General features: G+C 39.6%; 1 protein-coding gene across 1 annotated transcript in view; it reads left to right on the top strand.

Moving 5' to 3' along the window:
* Positions 1–13,811, top strand: part of LARS (leucyl-tRNA synthetase) — a 53,530-nt gene that overhangs the window by 2,680 nt on the left and 37,039 nt on the right. The window contains exons 2-10 of the mRNA XM_023515622.1: positions 819–931; positions 3,330–3,393; positions 5,486–5,553; positions 5,845–6,070; positions 8,142–8,229; positions 8,312–8,388; positions 9,068–9,121; positions 10,843–10,983; positions 12,575–12,652. Coding sequence (XP_023371390.1) covers positions 819–931; positions 3,330–3,393; positions 5,486–5,553; positions 5,845–6,070; positions 8,142–8,229; positions 8,312–8,388; positions 9,068–9,121; positions 10,843–10,983; positions 12,575–12,652 — 909 coding nt within the window. The remainder of the gene's footprint in view (positions 1–818; positions 932–3,329; positions 3,394–5,485; positions 5,554–5,844; positions 6,071–8,141; positions 8,230–8,311; positions 8,389–9,067; positions 9,122–10,842; positions 10,984–12,574; positions 12,653–13,811) is intronic.

Here is a 13,811-nt window from a genome sequence, read left to right on the forward strand (position 1 = left end):
CCTGGCTATTTTTTGGTTGCAGCTGTCATTGTTTGGTGGGCCCAGGCTGGATTCGAAACTGCCACCTTGGGTGTACGTGGCTGACGCCTTAGCCACTTGAGCCACAGGCGCTGAGTCTTTAATCTTTTTTTTGAGACAGAGTCTTGCTATGTTGCCCTTGGTAGAGTGCTCTGGTGTCACAGCTCACAGCAACCTCCAACTCCTTGGCTCAAGTGATTCTCCTGCCTCCGCCTCCCAAGTAGCTGGGACTGCAGGCGCCTGCCACAACACCTGGCTATTTTTTGTTTGCAGCTGTCGTTGTTTGGTGGGCCCAGGTGGATTCGAACCCACCAGTTCATGTGTATGTGGCTGGCACCTTAGCCGCTTGAGCCACAGGTGCCAAGCCTATACTTTTTAATGACAGAGTCTTGCTCTGTTGCCCTGGGCTGCCCCAGGCCATGGTACCATTGTAGTTCACAGCAACCTCAACTCCTGGGCTCAAAGGATCCTCTTGCCTCAGCTTCCCAAGTAATTATAACTACAGTTGTCTGCTACAATGCTTAGTTAATTTTTTTTTCTATTTTTTGGTAGAGATGGGATCTCACTCTTGCTCAGACTGATCTTGAACTTCTGAGCACAAAAAGTCCACCTGCCTTGGCCTCCCAGAGTGCTAAGATTATAGGCAGAGCCACCATGCCTGGCCACTGAAAATTTTTTTAATAGTTGATACAGTTGTAAGTTGGGAAATACAGCAGAAGAGTAAATAATTGATTTATAGGAATTCTTATTCATAAACATTTTGCATAGTTTTCAAAATCACCTTTTTCCTTCTTCTATAGGTAGACTGGCGTCGTTCCTTCATTACCACTGATGTTAATCCTTACTATGATTCTTTTGTCAGATGGCAATTTTTAACATTAAGAGAAAGAAACAAAATTAAATTTGGGAAGCGGTGAGTTTGTTGTCTTTAAATATAATAAAACACTAGGTATATGTCTAGAAGACCAAAAAGGACTTTACAACAAAGGTTTTGCACCACAATGTTTATTGCAGCCCAATTCATAACTACCAAGTCATAGAAGAAGCCCATTGGCCCATGAATGGATTAACAAATTTTAGTATATGTTTACCATCTTTACCTCATTTATGTTTACGTGGGTGGAGCTGGAACATATTCTTCTTAGTAAAGTATCTCAAGAATGGAAGAAAAAGAATCCAGTGTACTCAGTACTATTATGAAACCAGTGTATAATCACTTCATATGAAAGATAAAACACAATTATAGCCTAGGATGAAGGAGGGAAGAAGAGGGGGAAGGGAGGACGGGGGGAAGGTAAACGAGAGGACCACACTTATGGTACATTTTGCAAGGGTACCTGTCAGATCTCTTAAGTGTAGAGTATAAATATCTTAACACAATAATTAAGTGAGGTGAAGGTTAACCAGTTTGATGTAAGCATTCCAAATTGTATATAAAATCAGCACATTGTACCCCATAATGTATTAATGTATACAGATATGATTCAATAAAAAAAACAAAAATCATGTAATTCTTGTACTGTAATTCAGTATTCGAGAGCTTACTTGTTCCCATTATCCTTTCTATTTTTTTTTTTTTTTTGAGACAGTTTCATGTTGCCCTCAGTAGAGTGCAGTGGAGTCACAGCTCACAGCAACCTCAAACTCTTGGGCTTAAGCAATTCTCTTGCCTCAGCTTCCCAAGTAGCTGGGACTACAGGCACCTGCCATAATGCCCAGCTATTTTTTTGTTGCAGTTGTGACACTTGCTTAGCTGGCTTGGACTGTGTTTGAACCTACTAGCCTTGGTGTATTGGCTGGTGCCCTATCCACTGAGCTATGGGTGCTGCCATATCCTTCTATTTTTCTAATTTTTTTTTTCTTGTATCTTTTGTTTTTCTTCCTTTTTTTTTAACCTCAAATAATACTTGGACTCATGGGCTCAGCGCCTGTGGCTCAAGCGGCTAAGGCACCAGCCACATACACCCAAGGTGGCGGGTTCGAATCCGCAGCCCGGGCCCGCCAAACAACAATGATGGCTGCAACCAAAAAATGGCCAGGTGTTGTGGCGGGCGCCTGTAGTCCCAGCTACTTGGGAGGCTGAGGCAGGAAACTCGCTTGAGCCCAGGAGTTGGAGGTTGCTGTGAGCGTGATGCCATGGCACTCTACCCAGGGGGATAGCTTGAGGCTCCGTCTCATCAAAAAAAAAAAATACTTGGACTCATGTATCTTTTGTTTTCATTTTTCCCTTGCCAGTGTCTTAATTTCTATTAGCTGTTTAGTGTTTGTGACAGCTAGAACCAGGGAGAATGAGAGCGTTGCCTTTATTGTCCTTTTTTTTTAAAACAAGGTCTCACTCTTTGGGATAGAGTCCAGTGGTATCATTATAGCTTACTGCAATCTCAAATTTCTGGGCTCAAGTGACCCTTCTATCACAACCTTTCAAATATCTGGGACTGTAGGTACATGCCCCCATGTGTGGCTATTTTTAAAATTTTTTATATATTTTATTTTTTATTATTTATTTTTGAGACAGTGTCTCAGGTTGTCAGCCTTGGTGAAGTGCCATGGAGTCATCACTCACAGCAACCTCAAACTCTTATGCTTAAGCGATCCCCTTTCTTCAGCCTGTTGAGTAGCTGGGACTATAGGCACTCACCACAATGCCTGGCTGTTTTTAAGAGATGGGGTCTCACTCTTGCTCAGGCTTGTCTCCAACTCCTGAGCTCAAGACAATCCACCCACCTCAGCTTCCCACAGTGCTAGGATTAATTTTTTTATTATTTTGTGGAAACAGGGTCTCGCTATTGCTTAGGCTAGTTCTGAACTCCCGGCCTCAAGAGATCTCCCATTATGACCTCCCAAGGTGCTAGGAATACAGGTGTGAACTACTGTGGCCAGTGCCTTTTATATCTTACTGATGATATTGTACAGTATTCTTTGCCAAGCAGAAAAATAATCATTTTGTTTTTTAATTTTTACTTTTGTTCTATAAATTGTCTAAAATTTTTCCTTGATTATGTAGATTAGTTAAAACTATTTGCTTTTCTGAAGTGAATTTATATTTTGTAGTCCTTTGTTTCATACTTCAAAGGCAAGATCAATATGTATTTTTTAGTCATGTTGCCTTTGATGAGGGCAGACAACTGTCATTAAATAGCTAGGTTGACAATAGAACTACCCATGAGCGTATAAATAATAGATATAAATGTTTACTCAAAAGTTTTAGTGAGATGACACACTTATGAGATATTAGGAGCAAACCTAGCAAGTATGTTAAGATAAAATTTGAATATTATTATAATGTTCCTCACTTGGTGTTTATTTTTTAGGTATACCATTTATTCTCCTAAAGATGGACAGCCGTGCATGGATCATGACCGACAAACTGGAGAGGTGAATATCTGTGAAATGAAATAGCTATTATAATAATCCTTAACATGGCTATAGAATTTAAGAAATAGATTAGAAACATAAAAAGAACGTTCTTGGGTGGCACCTGTGGCTCAGTGGGCAGGGCACCGGCCCCATATACCGAGGGTGGCAGGTTCAAACCCAGCCCTGGCCAAACTGCAACAAAAAATAGCTGGGCGTTGTGGCGGGCACCTGAAGTCCCAGCCTAGGGGTTGGAGGTTGCTGTGAGCTGTGATGCCATGGCACTCTACCCAGGGGACAGCTTGAGGCTCTGTCTCCAAAAAAAAAAAAAAAAAAAATTAAGTAGCAGAGTGGTCCTAGAAAAGATACAAGTACATGTATTGATATTCTGTCTCCTTCTTCACACACCAGAGTATTGTAACTATACAACATACAACTCAATGTTTTTTTTTTTTTTTTTGGTAGGACAGAGTTTCATTTTATCACCCACAATAGAGTGCGTTGGCATCACATAGCTCACAGCAACCTCCAACTCCTGGGCTTAGGCGACTCCCTTGCCTCAGCCTCCGAAGTAGCTGGGACTATAGGCGCCCGCCACAACGCCCAGCTATTTTTTTTAGTTGTAGCCATCATTGTTTGGCAGGCCTGGGATGAATTCAAACCCGCCACTTTAGGTGTATGTGGCTGGTGCCTTAGCCACTTGAGCCACAGGCACCAAAGCCCACTTTGCTACTTTAAAAGTGGGCTGAGAGTTGTATTAGCTTGTTACAGAAAAGCACATTGTTTAGCCTTACTCCAAAACTACTGAATCAGAAGTTCTTGGGGAGGGGCCCAGGAATCTGTCTTTTTTGATAAGCTCTCAGTGTGATTCATATAAGTGTTATTGTTGCAAACTACCATCTGGAAAACACATAACTCTGAAAGGAGAGGGTGGGGAAAGGTAATGAGATATGTGGCTAACATTTGATGTACATAGATTTATTTTATGTGTGGTTTGATCACGTGCTAACTTGATTATTTCCAAAGTATTTCTAGCCATGTATGACATCAGTTCACTCTACATTCCTGTGGGACACATTAATAACATTGTTCCCTGAAATACTTGAGTAAAACAAGGGTAAATGATTTCTCTAAAGCACAGTAAATGAGAAGGCACAGTAAACGATAATTCCAGCATCTGAACTTAAGAGCCTCTATGAGTGTGTCATTATTACCATCTTTGAACATATTTTTAAAATCAGCCTTCAATTTTGATGTAACTTAGTAGATCAAAATTTTCAAAGATTTGAGAGACTTCACAAGACCCAGTAAGATTTTATTATAGCCAGTGGCAGCCGTATCCTAAGTTTCAGTAATACTTCATAGTTGTTTTTTTTTTCCCCCTGGAGACAGAGTCTCACTTTGTTGACCTTGGTAGAGTACCTTGGTGTCATAGCTCACAGCAGTCTCCAACTCTTGGGCTCAAGCAATCCTCTTGCCTCAGCCTCCTGAGTAGCTGGGACTACAGGTGCCTGCCACAATGCCTGGCTATATTTCTGGCTCAGGCTGGTCTCAAACCAGTGAGCTCAGGCAATCCACCTGCCTCAGCCTCCCAGAGTGCTAGGATTACAGGCATGAGCCACTGCACCTGGCCTATTTCATAGTTTTTAAAAGCATCTTTTTACTCATTATTTTGTATGTTCCTCAAGACAGTCCTATGTGAGCAGTTATTTTATAGATGGGGAAAGAAAGGCATAGAGACTTCCTTATGTCAGCCATTAGTATGGGACCAAGCTAAGTTTAAAGTGCACATCATCCGATTTCTGGTCCAGTGCCTGTCTTTGATGACTACTCTCTGGGACCTGCTCTGGGTAATAGGATAGGATTGATTGTATCTTTTCACCCCCATTTTGGTAACATTGTTGTAGCTGACTTCTAACTCTGTGCATACAAGACTTCTATATGAATGCGCTATGTGAATGTGGTTAGCACACCACTGGTAGTCTTTTCACCGAAAGAAAGAATTGTAACGATGCAAGAACCCATTTTAGAAATTTGAGTCAGGTATCTCACATAGATGAGTAGGTTTAATACAGGTCTTTTTGTCCCTGAAATTTTTGTTTTATTTGTTTAGGGTGTTGGACCTCAAGAATATACTTTAATCAAACTGAAAGTGCTTGAGCCATACCCATCCAAATTAAGGTAGGATTGCCAAAGAGTTACTCCTTCATCATTTCTAAATTATCAGAGAGTTGTGATAATTCACACTCTCTTAATTCACCAAAGACTAGTAGTTGCACTTGAATTTTACAGAATAGAATTATAGTTAAATACTGTTTTGTGTGTTGTTTCTTCTGTTCAACATTATTATTATTATTATTATTATTATTTTGAGACAAAGTCTCACTTTGTCACCCTAGGTAGAGTGCTGTGGAGTCATAGCTTACAGCAATTCATAACATTTTTTACCTAAGTATGTATTTTTCTTTTCAGTGGCCTGAAAGGTAAAAATATTTTTTTGGTAGCTGCTACTCTCAGACCTGAGACTGTGTTTGGACAGACAAACTGTTGGGTTCGTCCTGATATGAAGTACATTGGATTTGAGACGGTGAATGGTGATATATTTATCTGCACCCAAAGATCAGCCAGGAATATGTCGTACCAGGGCTTTACCAAAGACAATGGTGTGGTTCCTGTTGTTAAAGAGTTAATGGGGGAGGTAAGTTGGGTAACAGACTTTATTTTAGTGCATAAATTTATAGGAAAATTTCAACAACGAATCTTGAAACAGCATTTAAAAAACTTTTCAAATATTCATGCAGTGAAGTGTGTAAAGTCATTTAATGTATTTTGGTACATTTTTATACGTGTGTATACTCAGTGGAAGCACATGTAACCCAAATCAAGATACAAAACAGTTTCAGGCCTTCAGAAGGCTCTCTCCTGTCCATTTCATAGTGAGGACTCATTCCTTTTCTCTAAAGGTAACCACTACTCTCATTTCACCAAAGACTAGACGTTACTCTTGAATTTTACAGAATAGAATTATAGTTACGTACTGTTTTGTGTGTTGCTTCTTTTGTTCAACATTATTATTATTTTTTTGAGACAGAGTCTCGCTTTGTCACCCTGGGTAGAGTGCTGTGGAGTTATAGCTTACAGCAACTTCAAACTCTTGGGATCAAACGATTCTCCTGCCTCAGCCTCTTGAGTAGCTGGGACTACGGGTGCCCAGCACAGTGCTCGGCTATTTTTAGAGACTGGGTCTCACTCTGGCTCAGGCTGATTACATTATGTTTTTAAGATTCATACATGTTCACCTGTAATCCTTAGTACTTCAAGAGGCTGAGGCGGGTGGATTGTTTCAGCTTAGGAGTTTGAGACCAGCTTGAGCAAGAGTGGCACTGTCTCCACTAAAAATGGAAAAGGTAGTGGGTGTTGTGGCAGTTGCCTGTAATCCCAGCTACTCTGGAGGCTGAAACAAGAGGATTGCCTGAGCCTAAGAGTTTGAGGTTCCTATGAGCTATGATGCCATGGCACCCAACCCCAGGGTGACCAAGTAAGACTCTGTCTCAAAAAAATAAATAAATAAAAGTCCTGGCATGGTGGCTCATGCCTGTAATCCTAGTACTCTGAGAGGCTAAGGTGGGTGGATTGCTTGAGCTCAGGAGTTTGAGACCAGTCTGAGCAAAAGTGAGACCCCAACTCTACTAAATACAGAAAAACTGAGGCAAGAGGATCTCTTGAGCCCAAGAGTTGGAGGTGACTGTGAGCTATGATGCCATGGCACTCTACCCAGGGCGACAGTTTAAGATTCTGTCTCGAGAAAGAATTTGAATGGGGGAAAAAAAAAGAAAGAAAGAAAGAGGGCCGGAAAGGGTGGATTGTCTGAATTCACTGGTTTGAGACCAGCCTGAGCAAGAGCGAGACCCTGTCTCTAAAAAAAAATAGCTGGGTCTTGTGGAGTGCACGTGTAGTTCTAGCTACTTGGGAAGCTGAGGCAAGAGAATCACTGGAGCCCAAGTGTTTGAGGTTGCTGTGAGCTATGATGTCAAAAAAAAAAAAAAAAGTTACAGGAATAGTTCTTTTTTTCTTGCTGTGCAGTATTCATTGTATGATCATATGACAAAAATAGCATTTTTAAACTTGTGTTTCTACTTAATGTCTGGTTAAAAAATACAGGCTGGTTAAAAAATACAATATTATCTGTATTTCTTTTTATCATTTTTTTTTTTTTTTTGAGATAGAATTTCACTCTGTTGTTCCAGGCTAGAGTTCTGTGGAGTCATCCTACTTCACAGCAACTTTAAACTCCTGAGTTCAAGCAATCCTTTGCCTCAGCTCCCAAAGTAGCTGAGATTATAGACATGTGCCACAATGCCCAGCTAGTTTTTTTATTTTTTATTTATTTATTTTTTTTGGAGACAGAGTTTTACTCTGTTACCCTAGGTTCAGTACCATGGTGTCATAGCTCACAGCAACCTCAAACTTTTGGGCTTAAGTGATTCTTTTGCTTCAGCCTCCCCAGTAGCTGGCACTATAGGTGCCTGCCACAATGCCTGGATGGTTTTTCTATTTTTAGTAGAGACAGGGTCTTGTTCTTTCTCAGGCTGGTCTCAAACTCCCGAGCTCAAGCAGTCTACCTGCCTGGGTCTCCCAGAGTGCTAGGATTGCATGCATGAGCCACTGTGCCCAGTCCAGTTTTTCTATTTCTGGTAAAGGTGGGCTGGGATAGTGGTTGTATCTTACTCTTGCTTGGACAAATGCATTTCTATCTTTTTCTTATACAGGAAATTCTTGGTGCATCGCTTTCTGCGCCTTTAACATCATATAAAGTGATTTATCTTCTCCCAATGCTAAACATTAAGGAGGATAAAGGTAAAGAGTGAATTTATTTCTAGAAATACTTTGGTAATTACATTTTGGTTCTATTAGTTAATTTCATACTTTCTGTCATAAGGCACTGGTGTGGTCACAAGTGTTCCTTCTGATTCCCCTGATGATATTGCTGCCCTCAGAGACTTGAAGAAAAAGCAAGTAAGTTTCTGAGTTTCATGTTCTTCCTCTTCACTGTCTCATTGCTTGGGTACTGCTGAACTATGCAGTGGGACTAGGCTAAAAAGTGATTGCATTTATCTTTAAATAGCTTTCTCTAGCCTGTTTCTTGATATTTATACATTTTATGTGGTTTGAATTTTGAATTAATATTTTATTGAATTTTGAAAAGTTTTTTGTTACCACATTTTAATCAAAATCTAGAATATGAACCTCAGTTTATGTGATACGTGCAGTTTTGCTTTTGGTTGTACAGTTTCATCACTTAAACTGTTTCCTGTAACTTTTAAGCCAGGTGTCCTCAAACTATGGCCCACGGGCCACTTGCAGCCCGCCTAGGACATTATCCAGTCGGACAGGTGTTTTTGCCGCCACTGCCTGTCCTGCTTAGCAGCTGACTCGTGCCGGCAGTCCAGCCTTCCAATGGTCTGAGGGACAGTGAACTGGCCCCCTGTTTAAAAAGTTTGAGGACCCCTGTTTTAAGCTATTACATTTTTAAAGGTCACAGATCCCTTCTTGAGATGTTTGATAAAGTTAGAAAATTGCTCTGTATGGAGCAGAGAACAAATAATAGTTTAAAGAAAGTTTGGAGTTTGCTTCTTTCAATGATTGTATCAATGAAGTGTTGCTCAGTAGTGTTAACTTGTGAATTTTTTTGTAGGCCTTACGAGCCAAGTATGGAATTAGAGATGACATGGTCCTGCCATTTGAGCCAGTGAGTAGATAAATGATTTGGAACATTAACACCCAACTTTTTTGTGTATGTCTTTTGAGACTGAGTTTCATTCTGTTGGCCTGGCTAGAATGCACTAGCATCATCATAGCTTACTGCAACCTCAGATTCCTGGGTTTGAGTGATCCTCCTGCTTTAGTCTCCCCAATAGCTGGGACTACAGGTGCCCATGACCACTTCTGGATAATTTTTTTTTTGTGACAGAGTTTCATTTTGTTGCTCTCTGTAGAGTAACATGGTGTCATAGCTCACAGCAACCTCATCCTATGTGGCTCAAGTGATTCTCTTGCCTCAGCCTCCCAAGAAGCTGGAACTACAGGTGCCTGCCACAAGGCCTGGTTATTTTTTTAGAGATGGGTCTCTCTTTGGATCGGGCTAGTCTCCAACCCATGAGCTCAGGCAGTTCATCCACTTCAGCCTCCCAGATTGCTGGGAGCCACTGCTCCTGGCTTGGATAATTTTTCTATTTGTAGTAAAGATGGAGGATCTTGTCTTTACTGAGGCTGGTCTTGATTTTCTGAGCTCAAGCAATCCTCCTGCCTTGGCTGCTCAGAATACTAGGATTAGAGGTGTAAGGCAACATCCCCAGCTAATATCCATCTTTTATTAGAGAATAAAAGAGCTAACATGTTTTCCTTGCAAAATGAAATAATTGGTAGGGTATGAAAATCAGAGAGGGAGTTTGCTAAAGCTTTACTCACTTTAATTTGATATCTGCTGTGGCAGATATGAATGAAAGAAAAACTAGTAAGTATTTTCTTATCACCTGGCACCTATAGTTCTGGAACAAATAGGCTTTTTTTTCCATCACCAATTTTATAGCAGCTTGTTTTGCTAGGGTCTCTGTTTGGATCAGGCTGGTCTCCAACGCATGAGCTCAGGCAAATAAGATGAATTTCCTGGATTTCTAAAGACAGAATTTTGCCCTATTAAGCAGGAATATTTATTTGTTACCCTATTAAACAGAGTATTATACAACTCTGTTTTATGTTTCTTATGTTTTCCTATTAGTGCCTGTACAAGAAGAAAATTAAATTATTAGCAAATACTTTTTTTTTTTTTTTGAGACAGAGCCTCAAGCTGTCACCCTGGGTAGGGTGCTGTGGCGTCACAGCTCACAGCAATCTCCAACTCCTGGGCTTAAGCAATCTCTTGCCTCAGCCTCCCAAGTAGCTGGGACTACAGGTGCCCACCACAACACCCAGCTATTTTTTGGTTGTGGTTGTCATTGTTGTTTGGCAGGCCTGGGCTGGATTTGAACCTGCCAGCTCTGATGTATGTGGCTGTTGCCTTAGCCACTTGAGCTACAGGTGCCGAGCCAGCAAATACTTTTTATGAAGAATCTGGAAGACTTAACATAAACCAGAAATAAGATTATCCACAAAAGTAGTCATTTAGTTGCTAGCTTCAACAGCAATGCTTTAGCTAGTTATATGCCAGGGGAGGATTGAGAGCTGGGCAAGGTGTATGTTGTGAGTGAAGGCTGTTATGGAGGTTGGTACAGAGTTTGGTGGTTTCTATGGAGACGGATAACTTCCTATGTGGAAATTAGTCACTTTCTGATTATTTACTATGTGGCATTGTTGTAATGACATATAGAATCTAAAATGATTTCACTGGATTTTAGAGGCAAAGGACTGTGCCCTGTAAGGCTGTGTGTTCACTCATTATGAACAGGTTCTTGACATTGCTGTTTTTTGCAGGTGCCAGTCATTGAAATCCCAGGTCTGGGAAAGCTTTCTGCTGTAACCATTTGTGATGAGTTGAAAATTCAGAGTCAGAATGACCGAGAAAAACTTAGAGAAGCAAAAGAGAAATTATATGTAAAAGGATTTTACGATGGTGTAAGTAATTTCTTTTTAAATTTAATTTACTCCATGCTGTGTGGTTATCTTCTTAATGATTTAGAATATAGAAAACTTCAGCCATAGTTTCAACCATACACTGATCTGAGAGAGATTAATATGAGAAATGTATTCATTGTCTGTTTTTTTATTTTTTTAAATTGTGTTCTTTGTCTAAAAACATTTTCAGAAATTAGAGTTTTGTGCATTCTAGGAATTGCTAAGGAGTGAATTTCTTGAGAAGCTTTTAGTTAACATTATTTTATTTTGCAGTAACCTTTAAAGGTTTATTACATGGAGAATACCAGATTCCTTCTTTTGCTTTTTAGTTATGGGGTTCACATTTAGATAAACAAGCTTCATTTAGTCCATTACCGTATTTGTTAATGCCTTCTAAGTGGCAGATGAGCCTAATAAACACGTCCTGAATGGTTTTGCTCCTCAGTTGTGCGTATGTTAATGTGGCTTACATGTCCATGGAAGCAAGACCAGGCTAGGGAAGGTAAAAATCAAAACAAGTTGTTAGGTTAATGAGTTGAAATGGAAAAAAAAAAAAAAAAAATGAGTTGAAATGGAGATGTGTAAGGACTGTAAGGACACTGTGAACATTTTTATTTTTATCTTTCCCTCATTTTTCTGGATAACCGAGAATTGGTTATATGTCTTTTTTTAAAAAGACATATATTTTGGGTCGTGATAAAAGCCAATGTCTATGTTAACTGATTTGATTCTCAAAATAACCCCATTCTGAAATAGACACTGTTATGCCTGTTTTATAGATAAGGAAATGGAGGTACAAAGAGAATAAGTGATTATCCAAGATCAGCCAGATAACTAACCAGTGGCAGATGTAGGATTCAGTCTGGGCAATGTGGCTTTGCAGTTTGTGTTTTTTAACCACTATACCATAATAATCATTAAATATAACTTTATGATGTTAGAGTAAATATATATGAACCATTTTAGTTTGCTAGGCAGCCAGAAGTCAAAAAAACCCCACGTCTTTTCTACCTATGATAGAAACTTTTTGCTAAAAGGGGATCAGAATATCGGCTTTATCACCTAAGCAAGCAGGAAGGAGATTATGGCTTAGTCACTGACAGTAGTGGGTAAGCTAATACTTTGCCCTATTAAATTTGCTCACTGAGTAAAAGATTGAAAAGCAGTAGCAAGGTTTATCACATGGCCAACCAAAGGAAAATGCTTATCTGCAGCCAGCAAGGTTGGAAAGAGAAGCCTACCTGAGGCTAAGCCAAGTATGTTTAGTTTTTTTTCTAAAACCATTAGGAATTAGATAAGTTAGTGTAGTGGAATTCTCTCTGTGGAAACCTGAGATATGGAATTGAGTGTTTCTTTCTAATCATGGTTACACTTGCTATTATAGTTAAACTAATAGAAAGACAAATGTGTTATAAATATTAGCTGTCAAATCTATACCAAAATAGAAAGTTTATGACTATAAATTTGGTAAGTTTCATGTTAAAAATATTTTGGTGGGCAGAAGTAAATTTAGTTAGGGAAAATTGGGGGAGAAATCCAAAACAGGTTCTAATTGTTTTACATTTGTTTTTTTCCCTTCTCATCCTTTTAGATAATGTTGGTGGATGGATTTAAAGGACAGAAGGTCCAAGATGTAAAGAAGAGTATTCAGAAAAAGATGATCGACAGTGTATGTGATAGGTTATCCTCTGAAGGCTCTGAATATTTGTTAGTTAATAGATAGCTTTTACAATGTTTTGAGCAGTGAGTTCTGTAGTGGAGCTGTATTAAAGGTATCATATGGTTTTGTGGTAGAAAATAGACCTATTTAGCCATTCATTTACCTTGAACATCCCACCTATAATGGTGATAAATGCAGTGTTCTAAAGTTGTGTGCCTGGTACCAATGGAAGACTTACATACTTCAGCAGTGGCCATTTTAGGTACTGGCAGTTAAAACACTCTTTTTCTGTGGTGCTTTACTTTTTACTTTCATTCTCTTCTTACCCCTTCATTTTTTTTTTTTTTAAGAGACAGAGTCTTACTTTATTGCCCTTGGTAGAGTGCCATGGTGTCACAGCTCACAGCAACCTCCAACTCCCGGGCTTAGGAGATTCTCTTGTCTCAGCCTCCTGAGTAGCTGGGACTACAGGCACTTGCCACAATGCCCAGCTATTTTTTTTGTTGCAGTTTGGCCAGGGCTGGGAATGAACCTGCCACCCTCGGTATGTGGGGCCGGCACCCTACTCACTGAGCCACAGGCCCCACCCTACCCCTTCATTTTTGTTGTAACTATCCTCTGTTTAGCTATTTTAACTTCTTAAAGTTTTATTATTATTTTTAATTTTTCTTGTATTTTTTTTAAGAGACAAGGTCTCACTCTGTCACCTAAGCTGGAGTGCAGTAGCATGATAATAGTTCACTGAAGCCTTACCACTTGGGCTCAAGTGATCTTCCTGCCTTAGTCTCCTAAATCTCTAGGAGTGCAGGTATGCACCACCATGCCTGGTTAATTAAAAAAAAAAATTTTATTGAGATGGTGTTTTACTATGGTGCCCAAGCTGATCTTAAATTCTTGGCCTTAAGTCATACTCCTGCCTTGGCCTTCTAAGATACTGGGATTGTAGACATGAACCTTGGCAACTAGCCTTAAATTTTTATTTTTCACAGTTAGGTATATCCGTAGTACAAACAGACAATGATCTGTTCAGTTTTTTGAAGTCAAAAAGCAGCAGTTTCCTCTTGATTCTTCCTTATTTTTGTAAATTTGTCTTCTTTCAGGGAGACTATTTTCAGCTGTTTAAGTTATTTTAGTATTGACCTTCTTTCTTTCTTTCTTTCTTTCTTTT

The sequence above is a fragment of the Otolemur garnettii genome, unplaced genomic scaffold (assembly GCF_000181295.1).
Source record: "Otolemur garnettii isolate 467f Iridium unplaced genomic scaffold, OtoGar3 scaffold00003, whole genome shotgun sequence".
NCBI lineage: Eukaryota > Metazoa > Chordata > Mammalia > Primates > Galagidae > Otolemur > Otolemur garnettii.